We start from the raw sequence: 24,886 nt of genomic DNA, 5'->3' as shown, positions 1-24,886 counted from the left end.
GAAACATATCGAATGTACAGTTAGAATATTCTTTGACAAAGTTATACATTCGAATCTAGTGGGCTGTTCAAATCTCTGTTAAAAAAGAAGTTTTCATGGTAACGTGGAGAATAAAGCGGCGTTTGAATTACGTGGAATGGAAAAAATGGTGAATGGAAGTTGAATGGTCAGAATGTACGGCATGTGGATACAAGTTGAACATGTGATTATCTAATATTTTTCATGCTCTACTGTTCGGAAAAACTGTTTGAACAATGTTTAAATTGTTTCTTTTTTATTTTCTTTTTTAGTTTTAACTGCATTTAACCACATTTACGTTATTACATTTTATATGTAATATCCAGAAACTGACATGCCTTATAAGTCCTATATTGTAACATTAAAAGCTCATACTTCCTTTTTGATATTCATCGATTTATTTCATTTTGAAACTTGCATATCCAATCTCAAACATTTTCTATTAGATGTACATGATTATATAAAAGCAAACATCAACTTTCACCTTAAGCATCGTACGTAAACCTGAATTAAATACTTGTTGTATTAGACGAAAATTCTGGTATCCGAGCTATTTTTCCTAACTTTCGTCCGCCTATTAATTCGGATACGAAATATCTTAGTACCTGCGATAAGATCTAAAAGTACTTCATTTTTTAAATCTTCCACATACGCCTGGTGCGTTTTATATTTCAACATTAAAAACATCGTATTTTTTCTCAGTATCCATTGATCTATTTTATTCTAAAACTTGCACATTCGATCTCAACCATTTTCTGCCATTTTCGATTGAGAAGTTTGGCAAGTTAATTAAAAAGCCTTGCATTATGTACTCTCTTTCGTGTTTACAGGAAATATGTTTGGTGGTGTTCTTTGGCGTGGAATACCTAGTGAGGTTGTGGAGTGCGGGATGCAGATCGAAGTACATGGGTTGCTGCGGCAGGCTCCGTTTCATACGGAAACCGATTTGTATCATAGGTGAGTGCGTTTCGCTAATGCACGTCAAGTCCCGGTCTAATTAGTTCGCAGCCCAAGGGCTGATCCAATATTCGCGTTGATCGATTGTCGTGGCCGAAATTGAAACTTCCCCCGGTGACAAAACTGTTTGTCGGACTCGTGTCCCTGCTGATTTCATTACCGCACTTGTCATTCACTCGTTATCCATACGAGATATCCTCTCATCAAGTTCGATCGAACATCATATCATCAGGATATCCTACATTCTATAGTTCTATAAGTTGAATCTCTAAGTCGATTCTCCGAGTTGACCAACAAACAGAGAAGTCTATGGGTTCACGAGACACAATGATTTGTATTAAGCGTCAAAAGCTGAGATTATGATTTACCGATTAAGATATTATATTCTGATTGAGACGTATCGAATGGCTCGTCATTCATTGAGAGTTTTTTCAAAATTACTTTTCTGCAGTAGGATAACAAATATCATTTATGTTGAATATTATTTAATATTATTTAATATTAATATTATTATATTAATATTTAATATTATTATTTAATATTATTTAATATTCATACATGACAAATTTGTTACTTGGAAAATGATTTTTAAAATTTATCGAATGGCTTGTTTTCTGTTTAGATTTTCGTTAATATTCGAGTATGACAAATCTACTACTAAGAAACTGTCAGAAACGTTCCTATTAAAATCGGGACGCAAACTTTCCAAAGTTTAGCGAATTATAGTCTTCGTATTAAAAGGATCGGTTTAATTCTTTCGAGTCTATGTTACAAGCATAAAAGTAAGATAAATTCGTAGCCTTCATCAAGTGCCAATTATCGAGTTAAGCTTCGTACATTACTTTTCCTTCTTCAATTCAATATATCGTTATCCTTTCTGAATTTTCTATAATTATATCTGTACGACCTTGATATTAAATAATCTTATGAAGGATATTTATCGCTAAAATATCTTATATTGATAAAATTCCGATCGATAATACCGAAATGTTTCACATCTATTCTAATATCGTGTATGCGATTCCATTGTGATTCATGAGCTATCCGACGTAAACTCGCTACGGGCGATGCTTCTCGTGCTGTTCACGTAATTGAATCGCGCGAAAGTATAATCGAGATCGTTCGAGAATGAACAGCGACGGCTTCGTGACGCGCGACTTGATTCGCGATCAAACGAACTTTACGAGCGTGGTAAATTGTAACACGGTGCCGGATATTAATCGGATCAGGCATCGCGTGTTTATCGGTAAGGCCGATTACACACGCTCGATTTCCATGGAGTGAATAACCAGCGTAGCGACGCGGAATGGCAAGGAAATGTCATCGGCCATGGATGTGCACGTATCATGGGTTATACCTGGCACTGTTTCAGACACAACACGATAGAATCGGTATTTTGTGAAACTGAATCATTTTGAGATATCATTTATCCGATTCAGGGTTAGCGCGGATGAGATGCTGCATATTTTGAAAAGTTCATACCGTGGCAAAATTCCGTTAAAAATAAATTAAAGTTGTAGTATATATATTTAAAAATTGAAATTTTTTATATAGATTGCCTGACTTTCTTTTTGTTATTTCTATTCTTCCGAATTTTGTTATCTTAAAATGTCTTTTTTTATTTTATACGTTAAAGAAATGAGTCTGTCTCGACCGTGTGTGTAATAATACAGCGAGTATACCAAATATCAATATAAAAATTGATACACTATCGTTACGCTAGTATGAACATTTACTGTCACTCCATATGAATTTTCTGTCCTATGATATCGATCGTTAATTGTCTCTTTTTGTTTCTTTCTGTTTTCTCTCTTCAGATTTAATCGTGGTGGTCGCGTCTATGGTGGTGTTGTCGGTGGGAAGCAATGGTCAGGTGTTCGCCACTTCCGCTATAAGAGGAATCCGATTTTTACAAATATTGCGGATGCTTCATGTCGATCGACAAGGTGGCACGTGGCGACTTCTCGGCTCCGTCGTTTTTATTCATCGTCAGGTACGTTAATCAATGTCTAAATTTAGATTCAATAAGTATTAATTATTGATTATATAGAATATTTTACGTTTTCTCGCCTTCTATTTGATACTTGTACCTATATCGAATGTTCTCATCGGGCTTATTACGCAATCAATACATACGTATGTTTACAGTTATTTAGGTCAATAATTTCGATAAATAATTTCATCGAGAAACGATTCCACTGGCCAGTGTAAAATAACGCGATGCTTCATCGTATTTTTTACGATTTCATACTTTTCAGGAGCTGATCACGACATTGTACATCGGGTTCCTAGGTCTTATTTTCAGCAGCTACTTCGTGTATCTTGCCGAAAAGGATGTTGTTGGACCCGATGGCAAGACAGATTTTTCCAGCTACGCCGATGCGTTATGGTGGGGCGTGGTATGTGATTTTTATTTTTAAATGCTTGCTTATTGTACAATTTCATAGCTTTATTAGCACTGGTACAAACTATTTTGTCATTCTAAGCGATATCATACACATGTATTTTGACGTCTCCTATGCACAGTCTGCCTGAAAAATATTTCCTTAAGTTTTATATTTCTTACGCTATTGTACAAAATGTATGAATGTTGTCTACCAATTTTTATCGTCTTTTTCAGGTCACATTTACATACATATATATATATATATATATATATATATATATATATATATATATATATATATATATAAACTTATGTATACTTACGTATATATATATATATATATATATATATATATATACGTACAAATATGTATAAGGATGACCGATATGTGTATGTGTGGTATAGAATACGTGCAATTTTATACGGATGAGAAAACAATAGAAGATGCGAGAACGAATGCGAGATGAAAAAGAACTTTGTTGGAAAAAAGAATCGAAGATCGCATTGCGCGAGAAATGTTCTTGTACTTTTTCATTTTTTATAATCTTCCTTGCTCGTCTACTTTCTTTTGTTTAATAATTTCTACTTTCTTTTATATAATAATAGTTCAATAGCGATCCGAAATTACTTCAAATTCGCAGGAATAATCATTTCCGACGCAATTACGTATTTAAATTTACATTTTATTGGGGAATGTCTATAAAGCATTCACAGAAAGAGTTTGAATATAAATTTCGCCGTTATATTAGTTGATAAAATAATTGGACGACAATTATTTGAAGTATCTGGCAAGTTAATGTAATCGAGGGTAATCGATAGGTAACATCGAGTTCCATTGGCCGGATAATACGGTTAAATGAGGAGACACATACATATATGTACATACGTATAAATGTCAGAAACGTTGTATTAAATAAAACGAATTTTATCTCGAACCAATTGCCAATTATCATGAATTTGAAAACGTTAGACGTTTTAATTTGATAACGAGTATGTTGAAAGCCTGAATCTTGCATGATAGAGCTAAGATGTATATAATTAGAGATTAAGATATATGTATATATAGTTTCGTTTAGTTTAAGTAAGTCACAAATGTTGTAAGATAATGAAATTTAGAAATAAAAGCTGAATTTTGGGAAATTTTATTTCACGAACGGTCTTGGAATATTTGGATTAAAATCTAGAAATACTTGTGTCTTTCAGTCAGATCTTTGATTTCAAAATTTCGAATTGGTTTCGGCGGGAATATTTTTGCAAATGGCTATACAAATATTCGGAAACTTTCGTTTTAATCCACGAGTACGCATTTCTATCCATTTCTTTTCTTTACAACATCGGAGTGATTTTAACAAAGAAAACCATGGGATAAAACTTATTACTTTTATTGGGAACGATTAATAAATACAAATTCGTTGTTGGTTTATAGCTCTTCAGACGAGTACTTGTAACAAAATACAATTCTACCTACGATGAAACTTCGTGTATTGTCCTTTTTTCAGGTATACACATGTACAGCAACAAAGCGACTACATGTAGACGATTGGAAAATTTCATAAACAGCGGAACAGATGCAGTAGGATCTGTGTAAAGCTTGTTATCATATTCCCTTATTAATTATTAAAGAGTTAAAAGCAGTTGTACTTTTGGGAATTTATGAAACGAATGCTTTTACTTTAAAATTATATGTTTACTTTTAATCAATTATCAAACTTGTTCTGATAACATCAAGGAACAGGAGATGCAGATGTTAACGACAACCTTTCTATATTTTTCTCAAAATTAGAAATTTTCTAAACAAACGATAAAACTCGAATTAAGATTAAATCAAATTGGAAAAGGCTTGAAATAAATCTTGAAGAAAAATTTAAACCACTGCAAATCATCGTTTGCGATCACTTTTATAAACTCGACGCTATTCGATAAACTCTGTAACTCAGAGATTTTTATAACGATCATTGCGAATAACTATGTAGGTTGTATAATATCAAGCAGATTCGAAGTAACGAAACCAGATATCTAGAAAAAGTATAAAAAACGTCTGTGAAAAGTCACTGCAAAATTGACAACGAATTGTCTGAATTTCGTAACGTCTATCAGAGTATCAAACTACATATGTGTATGTATATATTCATGCTCATTCACATAGCTCCACTTAATAATCTTCCAGCTCTTGCTCCACTCGTTCGATTTCTATTAACGCCAATAATTAATTGGAATCACGGATTTCTCCAGATTTTCGTCGAAACCAATTGAACTGACTCGATCGTACGGACGACTGTTTGTTAAGCGACTGCCGCTAATCATTCGGAAAATATGTCTGTATTTATAGCCGTTGTCGAACGGGCAGCAAGGATCGATGAAACCGAGGCCGAGAATTTAAATGTGGGCTTGATTAACGTCGCCTCGCGGATTGCCGCTGTTCAACCGCTGTCCGATTTTCCAGGAGCCGGGAAATTCTCCTGGAATCGTTTCGCCGCGACTGAAAGGGACGCGGCGCGGAATTGAAATTTTAATTAGGTTGTTTTTCAATTTGGTGTTAATTACCACGCCGCGCTCAACCGGAACAGCCTTTAATAAATTACCTGTTGGCTAATGGCAGTGGCGCAATAACGCATAATATCAAATTTACGGTGAAATCGGAAATTACAATTTCTATGTTCCTTCCAATTTGATCGGCAGTGCTTTGAGGTTATCCTGCTGCGAATTTCAAATTCGTAATGAGTATATTGGTTTTACAGGTGTACATGTATTTCCTGCGGTTTCATCTCTTGTGCGCTTCCTCTTTTTTTTTCTTTATTATACATTTATTTTCGAATTTTACTTTTGACGTTATTTTCTTCGAATGCCAGTTGTTGGTTCTCTTTTTAAATTTAGCGAAATTGTTGCTTCAGTCGTGCAAGCTGTACAGTGGTTTGTTAATTTTCTTGACATTATTTCTTCTTTCTTAGTCAACTGTTTTATACAGTTTTATACAATATATAGTGTTAAGAGAAAATATATTTCTTTTATTTGTTTGCGAGGAAGTGTGATGTTGATAAAATGGCTATCATAAAGACAGAAGCAATCGTTACCACGTTTTTATGATGTTAGAAGTTACGATGAAAATTATTTAAGTAACTTTTTTTAAACGAAAGTACAGATTCTCTTTCTTCATTTTCAGAATGCTTGAACTCTTCTAACGAGAAATAATTTCATTTCTTTTTCAGATTACCGTGACCACGATCGGTTACGGTGATACTGTCCCACAAACGTGGATGGGAAAAATAGTCGCTTCGTGTTTCAGCGTATTCGCCATATCCTTTTTCGCACTTCCAGCCGTAAGTATAATTCTAGCGTTATACATTCTTCCACATATTTTCCATTTTGATTTCTTGCGTAAATTTTATATTTTAATCGTCGATATTTCTAACGTTAAAAAGAATATTCTGAAAGGAACAATTTCTTATTTTCGAAAACAAGCATTATACGTATTTTCCAATGATAGTAAAACAAACTGTTATAACAATTGTACCGATAGTTGACATTCGCATTAACACGTGGACTGCTGATGACGCAACTGTGGCGTCATGATCTACGTGCTTCCGAAAGCAGATGACGCTACGTTGGCGTCAGTAGCTAATGATCTTCAAATGCCATCGAAAACAGATTGACAAGTTTAAGATTATTAAGTTACTTATATAAATAGTTTTAAGACTAATTTCACTCACAATGGAGGGCCACGCAGTCAACGTGTTAAGAGATAAAACACAAACGAGCTGTTCACAGGCAAAAGTGGCTAACTCCACTTTTTGAAAGTTTTTAAATTTTACTGCCAAAGCACTCGATCGATGCTTAAACTTATATAATTTCATCAACTGCCTCTGTTTCTTGTTTCGTGGAATTCAACGATTTGGTAAATACGCGTTTCAGGGAATATTGGGCTCTGGTTTTGCACTAAAAGTCCAGCAAAAACAACGACAAAAACACTTCAACAGACAGATACCAGCCGCTGCGATGTTAATACAGTGTCTGTGGAGGTGCTACGCTGCCGACAAAGCCATCAACAGCGTGGCCACGTGGAACATCTACATCAAAGATCCAACACCAGCCGGACAACCGTCCACACCTTTGGGAAAGGTAAGATTTCGCGATTTTTTGGCCCGAGTTCAGTGGCAGTAGCTACTGTAGCCGTTGATTGTTGCTGTTTCTAGTTGCTTACGAATCGTCTAATTGGACGTTGACGATTGCGATATTCGTTCTTTGCCGTTCTTTAGGCCGGGATCATTTCAGTCATTCTTGTTTTCAATGACGGACCGGATTCAGAATATCACGATTGGAGACTTAGTTGATGTTTATTTTCGTTGAACAGATTACGGTGGATGTTACTGTAAAATGGTAGATGTGTAGTTATAATGTGTCGATGTTTGAAAGTCGTTGAATGTTATCAGCGTTAGAAGTTGTAAGCGAGAGTCAGTAGTGAAAGTTTGACAGTTTAGTGGAAGTTTCGTATTAAATTTGTTTATTGATGAATTTTATGTAAAAGTCTGTGTAGAGAAATGCTTGCGTAGAAGGAAATCTTTGTCGAGAAATTAAGAATTAAATTCCATATTTTCGATATGAATCTGAACTTTGTGTGGCATTTAAATTCTGTATATATTTTGGGAAGTTTGTAGATTATTGTACAGAATAACATATCATTGTTTCAAGTATAGTCGTATATTTGGTACATATTTATTTCTGATATATGTTTATAGATGAAAGATCGTTCTAGCTATTTCAATGTGCATTTTTTCGAAAATTTTGTTCACACAAATCTCACACATGTAAATCAAACGAAGATATTTTTAAAACGAATAATTATCAAATAAAAATGATATAAAAATTTGAAATTAATTTAATTTAACTTTTTACATCACTGATTCGAGTAAAGATTACAATGATTGAAAATTAAATATGAAACAACGATGTCTGACTATTTTGAGAATGAGAAAAGTTACAGAAATTCATAATTTTACAGTAACATATGCGCTTATCTGTTGCAACAATAGGAAAAACATCGAGCTAGTTTCCTTTCTTTATGTTCTGAATGTTCCTTTCTCACAATTGAAATTTCGTTTGATTTTCCTGCCGTATGTGAGACGGCGTTGCCTCGTTTGATCTCGGTAAACTATACCAAATTTCAGAGAATTCAGTTACGAAAGAGATTATTCGCTTTTATTTTCGTTACAAGGTAACGTCATCAGTCTATGATATTTTCCTTAAAGAAACAATATTACTTGGTAATTTGTTTATGTACGTACGTTCAACTATTTCAAACTGTTTTCTTATTCTATTTTATATGGGATTGTATTAATTAAATATTACCGAGATTTGTCGAGTTGGTATACAACATAAAACGTTTTTAAAATGACATTAGAAAATTTACAGACGTATTATCGTTAAAGCAATCCAAATATAGTTTGTAATTTATGTATAAAGTATTTGTATAATTTTTTGTATAAAACAAATTTCCTATAATTCCTAATATGTTTTTATAATAATCTATACGACACTTTATGCTGTTATTTTATGAAATACGAGACGAGATTTAGTTTTTTGGCATAAAAATCTTTCCAAATGTTATCCTTCCAAAATTCCTCAAAACTTAATAAACGATGCACTATAAACTATTTTGGAAAATTCTATCGTGCATAATTTCATTTATGCGTAACGCAACAGTGAAGATGAATCTTACTAACACGTACCAAAATTCCAATCTCAAAATTAATAAGTAAAAGTAAATAACGAAGCGCGTAAAGTGAGGTAATGATTTTCCGCAGTCTTAATTTTTCAAATGTATATCTGTGATTTTCCGACGTCATTTCAAAAACAACCTGCTTATATCAGAGTTCTCGTTCGAGTTTGGTATCGATAATGAATTGTTTGGATTGAAGGTACTTATTGGCATGTTGATTCGTTAATTACCGTTAAAATTGAGAAAATTTGCGACTTCCATTAAAACTGAAGAGATAAAAAATAGAAGAGAAAAAAAGAGAAAGAGAACGAAAAGAAACGTTAATTAATACGGAGATACACGAAGTCCCGTGAAATTAGTATCGATCGCAGGACTTCGATTATCCCACAGGGTCATGCAAATAATTTGGCAGTGGATGTATGCAAGCAGAGAATGCGAATTCTGCTCTGTGTTTTTAATGTGCCGTTCAATATATTCGAAATATAATAATAACTGAGTGTTGCTCGTGATTATTCGTGTGTTGATGCAGTTTCAAATTACGCTTGAAAGCTTCTGTATTATTATATTTTCTCAGTTTTCTGTCGTGGCACGAGAAAAATCTCGCTTCTCTATTGTTTATCCGAACCCTCCTCTGTTGCGTTCATTATTTCATCGTTGAGAAAACGAATTACATCGATTTCTTTCGTAGGGATCGTTTGCCTCTTAACGAAGCGTTAACTTCCGTTTCGTTTGTTCACGAATTTCCGAAACGCGCTGTAATTTGCCGTGTAATCGAATTAGGGATGGTCTTTTGCCTATAACGAGAAATTGCGAAAAAGATCCCTTTTACCTGCAAAGAACTTTTTGAATGGTTCATTGATTAATGTACATATTTAGTTTCGTGGATTAATAACAGAAATTCATTTTATTCACTGATAAACGTTATATGAATGTGTTAAAGAATCTCAATTAAATTGGAAGAATTTTATTCGCAGGTATTTAAATATAATCGAAAATAGTTTGATGTTCATTTGTCTGAGAAAGATTAGCGTTTCCTTTTTTTTCAAAATTTGAAAGTTGTTTCTTAAGAGTCAAAAAAATTATTTTTATATTTAAGTAGACACAAGTGTACAAATTTGCATCACAAGGAAAGTTAATAAAAATTTTATTATATTTTTGAATAGAATACGATTAATGTACATTTTTATCTATTATATCATAAACAAACATCTCTCGTTCGATTACATTAGAAGGGCGATTATTATTTTTGGCACCGATCATGTGCAATTTAATTTTAAGTGAATGCTTAATTGTATTTGTTTATGTATTTTTTCTTTGTAATGAATCATGCAACATTTTATCAAAAGGAAGCTCAAGAGAACTTGAGTCATCAACTGAATAAAGGCTTTTCATTTCTCGATAATATTTAACATTTTTTCATAAACCTTGCTTTCAAAACTCTGATTAATCAAGTGTTATGCAAATCGCTTCTCGCATCTAGGTACTGCTTAAAAATGAAAAAAATTTTTAATTTAATTTTTTTTTGTATCAAATAACCGATACGACTTAATTTAAGTTTGTATCATATTCGGGTACGTATCAGTTCAAGAAATATATTATATTTAAAAAATTTGTTCCTAACCATGCTGTTTTTAATGTAACTTTTTTAAACGTAATATCCTTGACAGTAATTTAATTATTTCGCTTGGAAAATTGTATTTATTAATATTTTGTGGCTGATGCAAATTATTATTTTTCCTTTTTGTTTCTTCTTGCTCAGCTGCCATCGAACACAATGTCCATAGACAATACAAATATAAAAAATGATAAATTAATTCTACAGAGAATAACGAGTATACAAGGGGAGAACATTATTTTCAAATGTAATATATTAATAAACATAAAGAAACTCTATATGAATAAATAAATGAATCGTGCCAAACAAAGGTTTATGAATTATAAATTAATTTTGTGAATATTTCAAGCAAAGCTTTACAGTTTGAAATATACGAAATTTTCAAATAAATTCGGCACACAGGAATTTCATGGAAAAAAAAGAAATTCTACGCCGGAAACATCAATATCTATCGCATCTGCTGCCAAAAATTCGCGCGTATTACAATATATCCCATTATGTTCGCTCTTTCTGTTCCGTCCTTTCTTCTCTCATACGCTCACCTGTCGCGTTTTTATTAATTCCATTAAAATTTATATCATATACATACAAAAAACATCTCTCCTTTCTCTGATACGATATATATAAAATGTACCTAATATATTTCAGTTGATTTGTGTAAAGAAGATGGTATGTAAAGGCTATTTAGATTTATTTCAATTTTTACTCTTTTGCATGTTTATTTATTTACCAATTTATTATTCACTTTTCCTTGTCACGTAACGGGAACCTATCGCGTTTTCGGAATCACTGGCCACACGCGAGTCTGTTGAATGTTTCAAATATTAAAATTTAAGTGATATATTTTAGTCGATAATCACTTTCAGCTTCCAATGACACCACACACACACACACACACACACACACACACACACACAAGCAAACAAACACGGAATTTGAGATCGATATCGACTACTTTTTTTCTCAATTTTCGCGACATATTTGTCCAGATATGATTTTGTTATGTTAAATAACTCGATCGTCGAGTATATAATAAATCGACAAAATTTACTCTATACGCTTTTTAGCAATTTAAGCTTCGAAGCAATTTGCATTATTAATGAAATATGTTGCTGTAAAATGATTGCAAGTGATTAAAACACGTGACTGTTGTAAAATACATATTCATAGAATAGATACGCTGGTGATTTTGTTTAAAAACAGTATTTACGAAAGCAAGACGCGATCATTGGCAATTCTATGCGTAGTATAATACACCCTGTATAACGCGGGGAGGGGCGAGATATTCGCGATAATTCGCGGAAAGGCTCGTTTATTCGACGTATAATACTTATTGCTCTTCTTTCTATGTATGTATCTATATTGTTGTGTTTTTATTCTATATTGCACTTATATTAAGCTTCGTTTTACCACTTGGATCGTGAAAAATAATAATGATCTGCGCTATGCAATGTATTTCTACCGCGTCACACATTATTGTGCATGAATTCTAATTGAGTGTATGCGGTGTCTTTGTGCAAAATATATGTGCGACGCTTTCACGTACAGGGTGTTGAGAAAGTCGAGGATATTTCATAAAAATTGTCTGATCGTTTGTATATCGTGTCTTGACATATTTTGATTGTGATTTGTTAGAAATAAAAGTGGGTAGAGAAATTTCTTTAAACGCGTACAAATATATTATTTTTGTCATTCGTATTTAAGCGCTTCATGTGAGTAATCTATTGGCAATTTGTATCGCTTCGATGCTTAAGTGGAGAGTACTTAATCATGTTCGACGAAGTTAAAGTTGCAGTATCGCTTGATAGCTACTTATAAGCTTGTATATGAATTATTTATTTCGTTTCATTGGTTTCGATCAATTTTCAGTTCCTTTTCTCAGTTTCTTGAGTATTTTATAGTTCTTTTAGATGTATGTTACGTTGGGCTTTGACAAACGTAAACAATTCTAGAACATTGTAATCTATGTCCTTAAGAGAAACCTGCGTACGTAGCAATGTTATTGTTTTAATGAATTTCAAATGTTGAAAAGGAAAATATATTTCGATGTTAGAAATCGATATAATACCACCACCTTTAGATATAGCATAATCATTACACGGATTGAAATATAAAAAAAAGTTTGAGTTTAACAGTTACAGATGAAAAATTCGTAAGTTTCAGGTAATGCTACACTACATGTTAATCTTAACAAGTATTCTTGATATTATTGACATCCTGTACGCACAATATGAACCGACACAACACTGGTGATAACAACTCTGCTTTAAACATAATTATCTTAAAAAGGAACATTTTTCATATTCCAATAACTCATATTTCTATAACTCTACATGATATTAAAATACCTATTACAAAATTAAAATATTCTGATTTTATTCATGTTACAATATAATTTAATAGCGATGGATAGTAAATAGTTAATTACATTATTAGTACCTATGTATAAAATATTACAAGCGCACTGCAATTGAATTGCTTGCTAAATATGTATACTTGCTAATATCTTTATTAAAACCTATAATTACAGAATATAAGAGCCATGCGAGCAGTGGATACCTAAACACATTTCTAGGTGACTTTTGGTCTCTTATTATATTATTATTACTCACTACCACTAATATCTAATTACATTACAAAACATTATTACTAATATTATAAACTAATATCTATTAACAACTATTTTTATTACGTTATCATTATTTCCTATGCAGAACAGATAAAAAATACAAGAAAAAAGATTTCATTTACGTATCCTTCCCTTTAAAAGAAGTTTATATTCTATAGAAAATATACGTAAGTAGGAACATCCCTATTTCTTTTCTCATTAATTTTTAATTTATTGATCGAAATTTATATGTAGTTGGAAATATAAAAAAGAAACTTGAACGTGTAGTGGTATTTGTAAAGCGATGCACAATCGTAATATCGTTTCGAGGCATTTGAAGCAGAGTCGTTTCACCGATTCGGTGCACAGTGTACGTCTCGCCATTTTATTTTCGCGTCAGCTTGCAAAGCAAAGAAACGAACGCGTTCGCGGGGAACGAGAATTTACGCTCGTCGGCTGTCACGGTCGTCGCACGAATATTTCCGTTGTCGTTTTCCTTTCTGTCTCGTGCGATTGTTTCCTGAATCTTGATAGAACGTTTCATTGTCCATGCTAAACATTTACAGCTTTCACGCTGGCAAATAGGATTGAATACTAAAACGCACTGAGACATGACGGTACTTTCTCACCTTTTTCATCTGACGTCTTTTCCCAATGAATTTCCTTTTCCTGGTTTCTTCGGACTTCTCTCACTTGCTCACTTTTCTTTCGTCTTTCTATCACTTTATTTTCACGTATGTTCGATTCGTTGATTTGATTTAAAGGTTACAACACATCGGTTTATGCGAACTGAACTGTCAAGTGCAACGTTTCGATTACTTTTAAATGAGATTAGAATAAGTTTGTGAGAAATTTTTGTTATGTTCTTCCATAATAAATATCGTTTATCGGAATTAACAATATCAATAAGTTTAAAGTGAATGAAATTGTTCAATCAAACTAAGAACCATCCGAATCGATACATCCAAAAGATACTAAACTGTTTGGCTAGTAGGAGGTATCGAACCTCTTTGTTGATAGTTTCCAAATTATCGAAACTATTCGAAAATCAAATTATCGTCAAGAGCTACGTAAACTCACGATCGATTCATCTTGAATGCTAAAACTTTCTTCGTAAAGATTTCGCGAGTAGACAAGTTATGTCGATTACGGAAGTTTTATGAATCTTTATCCCGTGATATTCTTCCAAAACCCTCCATAAGTACTTAACGCGTAGAGCCTAAGGAAAAATGACGTTAATGCGTAGTTATATTGCCTGCTCCAAGAGCAGATTTGAAAACCGATGCTGACCTACTTTCGTTCCTGTACGGAAAAAATTCGATAAGTCTGAAAAGGAGAGGAACAGTTTCATCGTCCGTGGGTCTTGTTTTTTCTTCCCGGTACGGTAAACAATTCGTTTTCCAACTTTTTCTCCCCTTGTGGAAACGTACAACGATTACCGTTCCATATGATGCGACGAATATTGCGAAAAAGAATTTCAAACGAGTCTCTCAGCCTCTTGTTAATTAATTTCTAAACGTTACCCTATTTACCTTATTCCTTTCTTGTTTTTATTTTAATGCAGATGCAATTAGATTGCTGTTAGGTTAGTTTCTTTTCTTTGGATAGATCGTTTACCGATTTATTTTTAAAGTTTTATTATTTTTAATTGGCCTTTCTTCATCCGAGGAAATAGTTTAATGAGACTGATATTTGTGCCTCCGCAGTATTTTTTCGTAATTTATTCTATAAAATTGATAAATGTCTGGTATCTAATGCGTAAATGGCACGCACACACATATATATTCATATTATCATTATTATTATATATACATATAATATCTTTTCATTTTTATTCAAATTCACGAATGTAGTGTCAACAATTTTCCATTATTTCCTCCTAATACCATTTTATCCACATAAACGATTTCATGACTGATTTACGAAATATTTTATTCGACTTACAAAGAAGATTGGCAACAAGCTGATACTGCGTGGATTTCAAATGGAGATCAGGTCCCTTTAGAATAGTATTTCCGCATTTTTTCAATCTCATCTCATTTAGCAATCTCATCAGGAGTTCTGTACGCTATCAATATGGCGTCATTAAACTTGCGCTAATAATCAGGCACGAATCTCGAAGCAGGATAGTACCGTGTGATTAATCTGATGAAAACTGAAATTGCCACATTCGAATCAATGTACGTATGTTTCGTTTCCTTTGTCACTACTACTTGATGAGATACAAAGCGGATCATGCATTTGGTCAAACTATAAGGAAGATTCACACGTTTTCTGTAATCCCTATACACGTAGTAATTAATTTATTATTTCATTTTATGTTAACACGTTACAGAGTCATTCGTCACAATCTCGTTTCACTGAAAAACATCCTCCACAGTGAATGTGTCTCGTTCAAAGTTATTGACAAAGTCTGCATCTTATTCCAATCATTTGTGTATCTGACCATTATATTATCATACCTATAGAATGTTTGCTCTTAAGAGAGATTAATTTTCTCGGAGTCATCAAACTCACGTAGCTGAAAGAAGCAATGCATCCGGAATAGCTCCAATATAGTAACACATTCCGCACATGGCTCACAGATGACCTATATCGAACTTTTCCCTCATTAATCTTTAGGCCATTTAATATTCTGACAATAAAGATACGCAAAATCGTAAAGTCACTTCAGTCGTAACATCTGTTTGATGACAAACTACGTAAAATTGCTGCAACACGGAATATGTTAAGAATCTGTTCCGAGTGTATGATGAAAACCCAGGTGCAGATTTCTGCCAATACCTATGGATGCTATCTATATGGATACTATCCGTCCATTATTAACGAAAATCCTGAATAATATCGCGGCAGCCGAACGAGCTTAAATTTTCAGTGCACAGATATACCGCCGTTGGCGAACTAGGGAGCTTTTCAGATGGATCCGTGTTCGGGGCCGAGCTGTGGCGCTCGCTAGTAGGGATAGTGCATGTTGTGTTCGACGTGTGTTGTAATGGGAGGGCACCGGGGGTTCAGTCTCTGATGATCCAGGTGGCAAAAAAGGCGAGCGTACTGAAGAGGCGAAAATCGAGGAACCGGATGGACGTTCAACAACAGCAACAGTTACCGCCGGTTACGATATCCGGTGGTATGTCCAGTGGCGGTGCTACTGGCGATGCCGGGGGTCAGAATGACAACCAACGGATGGAGAACGAGGGCGACGTAATCTTCTACATGGAGGAACCGAAGGCTGGTACACCTAATCGTGCTAGACGCGACAATCGGTGAGTCGAGGCATCGATTGTTCTTTTTTGTTAATTTAGTAAAGCTGACGAATGTTGCTGGTAGGAGCGGAAAATGAACATGTTAAGCGCCGTGTTGGTTATCGGTAACCGATAGTATACTTTGGTAGTTGGTTTGGTAACCATTTTGCTTGGAATTCTTTTCCATTAATATTTGTATAATGTACGATAAGTTTATTTTAAAGTAAAAAAAATCTGTTCATAAATGTTAATCCAAACCAGTAAATCTTGATAATAAGATAGAAAATCTACGATCATGACATTGATAACCCAATATGTTATAATTTTAGATCTTTTATCTTATTAAATCAATGCCAATCTTTGATTGATTCCTTTTATAGTGACAGTTACGTGTGCACGTGAAAGGTATACAATTTTTGCAACTGATTTTAGAATCAACGAGAAACCTCATCTTAAATCAATAAATACGATTTGACTCGTTAAAGTTAAAGATGAAATTTCACTTCCTTTAAATTTATTACACTGCAACTGTGTATATTTGAATAATTCGAATAAAATAATCCGGATAATGAATTGACCCCTGAAAATAGAAATTCACTAACTCAATGCTTCATTAACAATTTCACTTTCCAATAATATGAATTAACGTTCGAACAAACAGATGTAAGTTCCGTCCAATACATTTACATAGAAACATTAATTTTCAGTTTGTATCTTTCTATTAGAATAGAATTTATATCGATCTAATGATATTATTACATTGATAAGCAATTTTAGGTTTCACTAAAATGCTTTATTCGACGAAGATTTAAAGAAATTTACAAACTACGAATTTAGATTGTTTATTGTTGCTTAGTGATATGACAATATTAATTAAGTATTTTTTCTTTATTCTTTATACTTCTTTATTTTTATACATTATTCGACTTTGAGTACATTTTTATTACCTAGATAACAATACTTTACTTTTACACTTACTTACAATAAATTACTTAGACAAATTTTTTGCATCATATTATTATTAATTAATTATATATATTACATATATAAATACATATTAAGTAGAATAAAATATGACAAAATGGCATAATATAAAAGGGATTTGTAGGTTTGCACCAATCAATATCTGATAAATAATCTTCGGGTTATCGCGGTTATTCAAATTTCAGTTTCAGTAATAAATCTTTTAATGAAGTTATTTTCTTTTTTTCATAGTAAAATACTTTTACTGGCCACTTTTAATTTCGGATTAAATAATTTGGAATATCGTACACAGACTCCAATCGATCTACAGATTAGACACAAATAGCTTTGGTATTATACGAGGAAATTAAACAAAAATCACATTTCATTCAACGTTTTATGATACAGACCATCGATGCGGGCGTTTCATTCAAAACTTCGAGCCACGGTTCCATAACTTTCAATATTATTCAGTTCTCAAATAAACTTGCAAATTGAGTTCTATAGTCTGCGCTTGGAAATGAGGTCCCGCGAACTTATTGAATTTTTAAATAAGCCTCTGGAATATCCAATTTTGAAATGACCAGTGAATCGACAAGATACAAGCTATAGATAATGAATTTTTCTTTTATAGCTCTATCATTTTAACGAGTCGGGCAAAAATTGCCTAATGTAAATGCGACTTTAATAAAAATATTTGTTCCTACCATCAAGAACGTTTGATTATACAGTCGTCTTTATTTTAATATTCTGGTTATCTTTGTAAAATTGATCGACCGACTTTACTTCGAGACATTATTCTTATTTAATTGAGTTTCAGATTATGGTGGATTTTCTTTGCTAACTATGGTATTGTTGCATTGTAACGAGGAATAATGATATTATCCCCTTACTGTGTTCATACGAAATCTCGTAATGTTTTCTTTTTGCGGAACGAAACATAAAACGTTGATGTGAAAATGAAAAGAGTAATCTAAGCAGTAGTCTAGTTACTTAATTTTGAAATTCGCTCCAGAGAGAAGCTTAGAAGCCGACAGATATAACAATTCCGACGATTTAATATTTAAAAATTTATACATGCATTTAAAATATATTCGAACAAAAATCTTCTAAATAAATTCTTCTTATAAACCCTTCGCTACTTTCTCTAACAATAGTCTTCTAGCTGTACGTACATTTTTTTTTCTTGTATTGATCCGCCGACTTTAGACAATAGATAACTGGTGCGAAAAGATCTCATTTACTCGAGCATCAAACGCTCGTAAAATGGAGCATGTGAAGTGTGCGTAAGGGTCGGGAACGGAGAAAATCTTTGGAAATTTCGCGGGGAAATAATGGCTGGTTCGGGAAAGTTGGCGTGACAGGAAACGTCAACCGGCTGAAGGGCACTTTCTCTGGAGCGGTTTTGAACGTCGAACGAACTAGTTCTTGAGTTTGGTAGTGTGAGTAGCGTATTTCCGGTTGGCAGGGGAAGCCTCTTCACTTCGCAGACGAGCTCCGTCACGGAGGCTACCAGCGATGAAATTGACATTGATATCGAGGAACCACAGAGAGTCACCACGTAAGTACGATTTTCTTTCTGTCATCTTACTGGATTTTCGTATGAAGATACGAGGAAAAGTATTTTAACCGAGAGATGGAGGCAAACTACACAACGTTGTGATTTTGTGCTATGGAAATGTCTTTTGTAAGTTACCTTCCTTTGACTGAGTCGATTGGTTAAATCGGATTTGAAGAGTTGATTGAATAAATCGAGATATAGGTAACTCTTTTGATTTGTGATTATATTTTAACGTCTACGAAATACTTTTTGAAAAATGAAAGAGATTTGTAAGTACATATATGCTAATGTGTGAAACAGTAATTTGATATTGAACAAATTTATGTCTGTATTTCGTAGAGACAATAAATAATTGTTGACATAATTCAGAGTTTATCAAATGGTACCTAGTATTACAGAAATCTATGAATAATTTGTAGGATGAATAAAAAGGTCTTTTCATTAACTGTCGCTCGATTCGATATAATTTAGAGTCGACAAAGTATATAGCACATATGTAAAGAAAGGAAACAAAATTTGGATTTTAATAATACATGTTTAGAAGACGCGTGGAATAAAACAAACATTTTTTAACAAATTTTCATCCAAATGTTATTAAAATTAATTATTAGACGATTCAGATACTTAAATACAAAAAGCATGTGTCATCATGTCAAAGTGAAATCGTCAAGAGACTTTTCCCACTCTAAAATTATCTAATAGAAATTTCATTAATCTCCAAAATATTCACAATTACAAAAAAAAAAAAAAAAACAGTAATATTTTTGTCGGTGTCTAAATGGAACTGCCTTGAAAAAACTGGCAACGATAGTATCGTTCGACTATTTTTCGTTTGCACGTCGAGTCTGTTAACAGCAAGCAAAATCAAGGCATAGGCGAAAATAGAGGAAGCCTACATCTTCATGCAAATTACTTTCATTTTGCATGCGGAATCGATATTAACCGGAGAATTTTCGTCCAGCACGTATGGTTTCTGTAATACATGCTGGAAACAGCTCGAAACGGCACCGTACAGTGTGCATCCGATTCAACGATTCGGATCTCGTTAATGTTAAACGTGCCGCGATTCATGGTCTTTCTGCTATTCGATCGATCTCGAGAACCGCTGCAAAGCAAGTGGGTAAAGCGTGCGACGAACAGAAATTTAAATGTGCTCGAGAATCACTGTTGAATGCAAACAGCAATTATTGAGTGTAACAACGACTCGTTTTGTGGGGGTAAAGAGAGCTTGTACCATACACGTATTTCTTTCTAATATCTCAATCTAGAACTTTGTATTAGGTTGTCGCAAAAGCTTCTTCCGTTTCGTAAGGAAGTAACAGATGCACAACACTTTTTGTTGTATTATTTTATCGAAGTAGGTATAATCTAGGAATATTATTTCCTTACAAAATGAAAGAAACTTTTACAACAATCTAATATTAATATGCTACTTATTTAAAACAAATTTTTAAAAATTATCTCTTTAAAGATTCTTGCGCCGATTCATTAAGGATAATTGTGTTAACGAAATATTTCATCCGCAGTATCTTCTCAATCAATTTATGTCATTGAATCTTATTTTTTATGATCCCGAAAAGAATATCAAAGACTTACTTAATATCTTGTTTGTCACTATCTCTATAGTTCATACAAATAGATCATACAAATTCTTTTCGTGCCTGTGATTTAGATATTGAGCTTTCATGAACAGTCTCTTGTTCTAATTTCGAACATTTTTCGTGCATCTTGACGACATTTACCTCGAGAAGCTACTACCAACAATTATCCTCCCCTAGCCTTGTCCAGGAAGAATTTTTTCAAAATTCTCCTCAAAGTGTTATTATCGAAAATTATCGCCGCGAGTAAACCAACAGCAAAGTTGGTAATATGTTAGGAAAGCAAATTCCGAGCACGTGGCATTGACATTTCGAGGAAGTCTCCGTTCTCGAAAGCGGAATGGAGCGTTACCTTGCGGCGGCTCTCGTGAAAAGCTCCTCTTCTCTACTCGTCTGTTTCTTTCTCTCTTTCCCTCGCCCACTTCAAAAAGCACGAAACGTAAGTGCTTTTTTCACCGGTGCATTACTTCGCTTCATGGACGGCCTACATTCTTTGCAAGCCTGGCACTCGAACCTCCGACACAAAGACAAGTCGCGTTCAGAATTTTTCTTTTTCTCCCGTTCTTCTCGCTGCCCCGCGACGCACATCCCTAACGTTTGATTCGCGAGTCGCATCTCTCTCTCCCTCTCTCTCTCTCTCTGTTTCTTTTTTTCTCTATTTTATTTTTTGCTTTTCTAGCGTTTCGGAGCTCGAGTTTCCCGCGTTTCATCGCTGAAACGTGAAATCGTTTGTAAAAATAAGCGGTCGGCGGCTGGCCAACCGTTTTGTCGAGCCACTCCAATTTTTCCTGTGAATTAGGAATTTTCGACTCACGAATTGAGAATAGATAAGTCGAATGGTGAAATTTTCCCGGTGAGCAAACAAACATCTTCCGCTAGATTTGGATAAAGTGCTGAAAAATGCTCTCCATTTATGCAGATTGTTTAGAGAAAGGGTGTTTAGTATTTGAATTGAATAAACGGATCTTGTATATTATTTTTATCTGGTAATGTTACTGTAATTTTTCTGTAATTTATGTATAAAATCAAATCTATAAAATCTATATAATCTTTGGAATGCAAACTTTGGCAAATGAAAAGTCGCGAGTAATGCGAGTCTTTACTGTATAATATCACGATAAGAAAGCTGGTCAATCTTTGGAACAATTTCAAACTCATTTGAATAATTTCTCATTACTACGTTTAATACTGAAAACTTAAAGTCACAAAACAAAGAATGTATTGTATTAATGTTTCATTTTCGTTCCAGTTTCAGTTTCTAGGAAAACACACGTTCAAAATATGGTAAAAATTGTAATTATTCAATTTTGCAGTTGCCCGAACAATTTAACATTTCTTTAAATATTATCTTGTTCTATTATAAATTTAAAATAATTCGATATTTAAAAATAACACATCATAATACGTATTTCAGTCAATTTAATTTCTGTGTTCACATAATTTGTAGAAATAAATTAATTGACTCGAGTAATTTAGCGTTATAAGAATAAGAAGCAATAAGAGCGCAAATTACTCATAAAATTCCATGACACGGAACAAGGAACAACTAGCAAACATCGCATCGTTTCGCATAAACTCGCATCATCAATTGCGACACTAATAAACGTCGAAAGTGTGCCACTGACGAGATTGTTGGAATAACACGAGTCCTTTCTTAGTGGAATACATATGCATGTAAAATCCTCCCTGTTCCATTTATGTACGTCTCTCAATGAGAATACGTCTTTACTCGCGGTAAGACAGCATTGAATAGTAAACAACCGAAGGACAGCCACTTTTCTCGAGAATGTCCTTGTGAGATAGATAGCACGCGTATCATTTAAAACAGTTAGTAGAATCGTGAACTGACAACGGAAAATATTTTCGATAAGCAAAGTTATACGAGTGTTGACGATCTATAGTCGGTGTTGGATAATAAAATAAATTCTCTACTTGCGCCAAGTTTCTTTTCCTTTTATCACAGTCAATCAAACTCCTTTGGACGGTTTTTATATTTTCCCTCCTATTTTTTCCGTTTTTAAACCGAATCTAGCTCGATTTTCTTAGACTTCCAGTTTTTATAAATAATAATTCGAACAGAGGAACAAATTTTATTTCAATACGAAATAGTAAACGATTCATAAAGTAAACATAATCTTATGTATAGGATAGATCTGTGTAAACGGAAACGAAGAAATATTAATTGTGATGCGAATGGTGAATCATTATGTAATGACGTATATGTATATTGGAAAATTTGTTTGTTACCAGTGTGAGTAAATTGACTGAAAATAGAATCATTACAATTTTCAGGCTGACGGAGGCACATCGAAACGCCATAAGGGCGATCAGGAAGATTAAGTACTTCGTGGCCAGGAGGAAGTTTCAACAAGCACGGAAACCGTACGACGTGCGCGATGTGATCGAACAGTATAGTCAAGGTCACTTGAATATGATGGTTCGGATAAAGGTAAGTTTTTGTTGCTACTTTGTTTCGTATTATTATGAAACGACTGTACGAGTTAGTTGCTGATAGACAGAAATAGTTTGGAATATAGAAATTAATAATTACTACGATACAATATGATAGTACAGGGATAAGCAAATAAAATAAACTTTAGATATATGTAAATCTATAGATTGTGTAACTTCCAAATCACATATACCTTTAGTTGCAACTATGTTCTATAATTAACTTAAAAAGTTACCACTGCAGCAACATTGTTAACAAATTGAGGTTTTTAGGTGAAACATTGCCTTTAGACAAATTGTCCACACTGTAGTTTCAAATCATATTGTTCTACTTGAACTATAGTTCTGGAACATTATCAGAGAACTCAATTCGCAAGTTGCACATTTGTCATGCTAACTTCCTTCCTTGAATTTATGAAATGTCAAGTTACCGTTGCGAGATCCAAAAATTGTACACTGGAAAACAGGAAAGTAAAAAATCATGTAACTTCCTAGCTGAAATTTTCGCGAAACATTCTTCCTTATGGCATTTTGAACAAGAAATAGTGCCTTAAACTTTCATCTTTTCGTTTTACGAACCCTATTGCAAAGAAGAGAAAGATTTCAAGAAGGAATTTTGATTAAGGAGAAAGCTGAATCCTTTAAGAGACTCGCGAAGCTCGCAAGTTCTATCGCTAATGCGAATATTAATGTTTACCTGTGTACACACGCAGGTCAAATATTTGAGCAAAACAGGAAAGATATAAAAGATGAACGAAAATATCTTTCATGTTCAAATGTAAATCTTCGTAGGTAATTTTCGAAAAAATTGCTAAGAGGCGGAAGGAAACTTTTATATTTACGGACAACAGGAAAGTTCCGTCATTACACGAACGAATAAAAACACAAGAGTTATAAATAGAGAAAGAGAAACGAAAAGATCACATAATATCACGCATCAATATTTTTTATTCGAAAAGCATTTTTTCCTAACATATTAGTTTCCAATTAAATTATTTCTATTTTAGATATCAATTTCTCCCGCTATTTTGTGGCCTTAAAGCGTCAATCTTAATATTTAAGAAATCACGCACGTATAACTTGTCAAATCAAACGACAAAATCTTATTAAAAAAACAAGATAGCAGAAACAATGGCATTCGAAAATCAACACATCAGAAGTTGCATCATTTTCGATTTTTAACTGAAGAAAAACACTGATGAAGATGCGAATATAATTTCTTTCTTCGCTGATCGTATATCAATTTCACACATAATAAAATTTATATTTGTTAATTATCAAAAAGACAAATATTTCGAAAAATGAAATATATTACATTTCTCTAGTAAACTAATTAATGGGCAAAAAAAGAAAGAGATTGAAAAAGTAACAAAAAAGGACTCGTTAATAATATCGGATCGTATTGAAAATTCTCTTTATCGCCATCTGCGCGAATACTCGTCGATTCTCCGTTAAATGCAAAAATAAAAAAGAAAAAAGAATAGCGGAAAAGGAAAAATAGCAAGGAGAATAAAAAAAAAAAAAAGAAATCGATCATCGAGGCGAGTAACGTTTAGCATTTCGCGATAGAACGTGCTGTGAGCTGCGGCTGAGAGACAATGGCAGCTGCTACGTCGCGTATCATTTCTCATCGGAGAAATGCAGATTTCGCGTTGTCGACAATTATTACGTCTCTGCCAATCGCTGCGGGCGAATAAAGCCAATGTCAGACCACGGGACAACGGAGTTGTCAATAGAAGGAACGACAGGTCTAGGTTAGGTGATCGGCTGTCGA

The 24,886-nt window shown here is 33.5% G+C and overlaps 1 protein-coding gene across 6 annotated transcripts in view; it reads left to right on the top strand.

Annotated features, from left to right (window-relative positions):
- LOC117234263 (potassium voltage-gated channel subfamily KQT member 1) overlaps positions 1 to 24,886 on the top strand; it is a 134,343-nt gene that overhangs the window by 103,491 nt on the left and 5,966 nt on the right. For 2 of the 6 annotated variants that reach the window (XM_033495296.1, XM_033495291.1), the window contains 9 exons: positions 849 to 975; positions 2,793 to 2,968; positions 3,234 to 3,374; positions 6,568 to 6,678; positions 7,271 to 7,477; positions 11,338 to 11,358; positions 16,313 to 16,560; positions 18,971 to 19,063; positions 22,954 to 23,110. In XM_033495296.1, the coding sequence (XP_033351187.1) occupies positions 849 to 975; positions 2,793 to 2,968; positions 3,234 to 3,374; positions 6,568 to 6,678; positions 7,271 to 7,477; positions 11,338 to 11,358; positions 16,313 to 16,560; positions 18,971 to 19,063; positions 22,954 to 23,110 (1,281 nt within the window). The remainder of the gene's footprint in view (positions 1 to 848; positions 976 to 2,792; positions 2,969 to 3,233; positions 3,375 to 6,567; positions 6,679 to 7,270; positions 7,478 to 11,337; positions 11,359 to 16,312; positions 16,561 to 18,970; positions 19,064 to 22,953; positions 23,111 to 24,886) is intronic. The other 4 variants (XM_033495297.1, XM_033495293.1, XM_033495292.1 and 1 more) reach the window with 3 other exon arrangements.

This window comes from Bombus vosnesenskii, unplaced genomic scaffold (assembly GCF_011952255.1).
Source record: "Bombus vosnesenskii isolate JDL3184/JDL3185 unplaced genomic scaffold, Bvos_JDL3184-5_v1.1 scf7180000013304, whole genome shotgun sequence".
NCBI lineage: Eukaryota > Metazoa > Arthropoda > Insecta > Hymenoptera > Apidae > Bombus > Bombus vosnesenskii.
This window is presented reverse-complemented; position numbering and strand designations above follow the sequence as displayed.